Source organism: Loa loa (genome assembly GCF_000183805.2).
Source record: "Loa loa unplaced genomic scaffold supercont3.4945, whole genome shotgun sequence".
NCBI classification, from domain to species: Eukaryota; Metazoa; Nematoda; class Chromadorea; order Rhabditida; family Onchocercidae; genus Loa; species Loa loa.
In genome coordinates this window covers 1-658 of record NW_018113121.1, presented here as the reverse complement: position 1 = coordinate 658, position 658 = coordinate 1, and the positions used below count along the sequence as shown (strand labels likewise).

The 658-nt window shown below is 24.8% G+C and overlaps 1 protein-coding gene across 1 annotated transcript; it reads right to left on the bottom strand.

Moving 5' to 3' along the window:
* Positions 1–92: 92 nt before the first annotated feature.
* LOAG_16232 (hypothetical protein) lies at positions 93–266 on the bottom strand (the record flags this gene model as incomplete). Its single annotated transcript, XM_003151720.1, has 1 exon — positions 93–266. A coding segment is annotated over one exon (174 nt), but the record flags the coding sequence as incomplete, so codon positions are not given.
* Positions 267–658: the final 392 nt, after the last annotated feature.

Below are 658 nucleotides of genomic sequence, written 5' to 3'. Positions count from 1 at the left end.
GAAAACAATCATTCTTCATTTCCCAATTAATTAGTTAAAGATTAATTATTAATTTTAACCTATATACATATATATAAGATAATGAATAAGATTTAGGAACAAATATCGCACATACCATTATCTGTTGGATTATTTTGATCAAAACGATATTGGCAATGATCACCGTAATGGGTCACATTACAATAGCAGAAATATTTATTTTCAGAATTCCATGAAACTCTACATTGACCATACTTTCCACAGTTTACTTTAGCACATGGATCTACCTGTAAAATTTACCTGTAACCTACCTGTAATTATATTTTAAACATTTTTACACCATTTTTTTTTCAATATTACTGGAAATTTTTATAAAAATAATTTTACAAAATTCTCATCTTTATAAAATTTTTTGTTTTCGGTTCCAAAAATCATTTCATAGTATATTCAGGTAAAATATAATATAAAATATACTTAGATAAAATATTCCGATAAATTATGATTAATGTATTAGTTGTAATTACGTATACTCAACTAAGATATCCAGGTAAATTATGATTCATCCAAATGGGAAAATTTAACAAAATACACTCAACTAAGATATCCAGATTATGATTGGGGAAATTTAACAAAATACACTCAACTAAGATATCCAGGTAAATTATGATTCATCCAAATG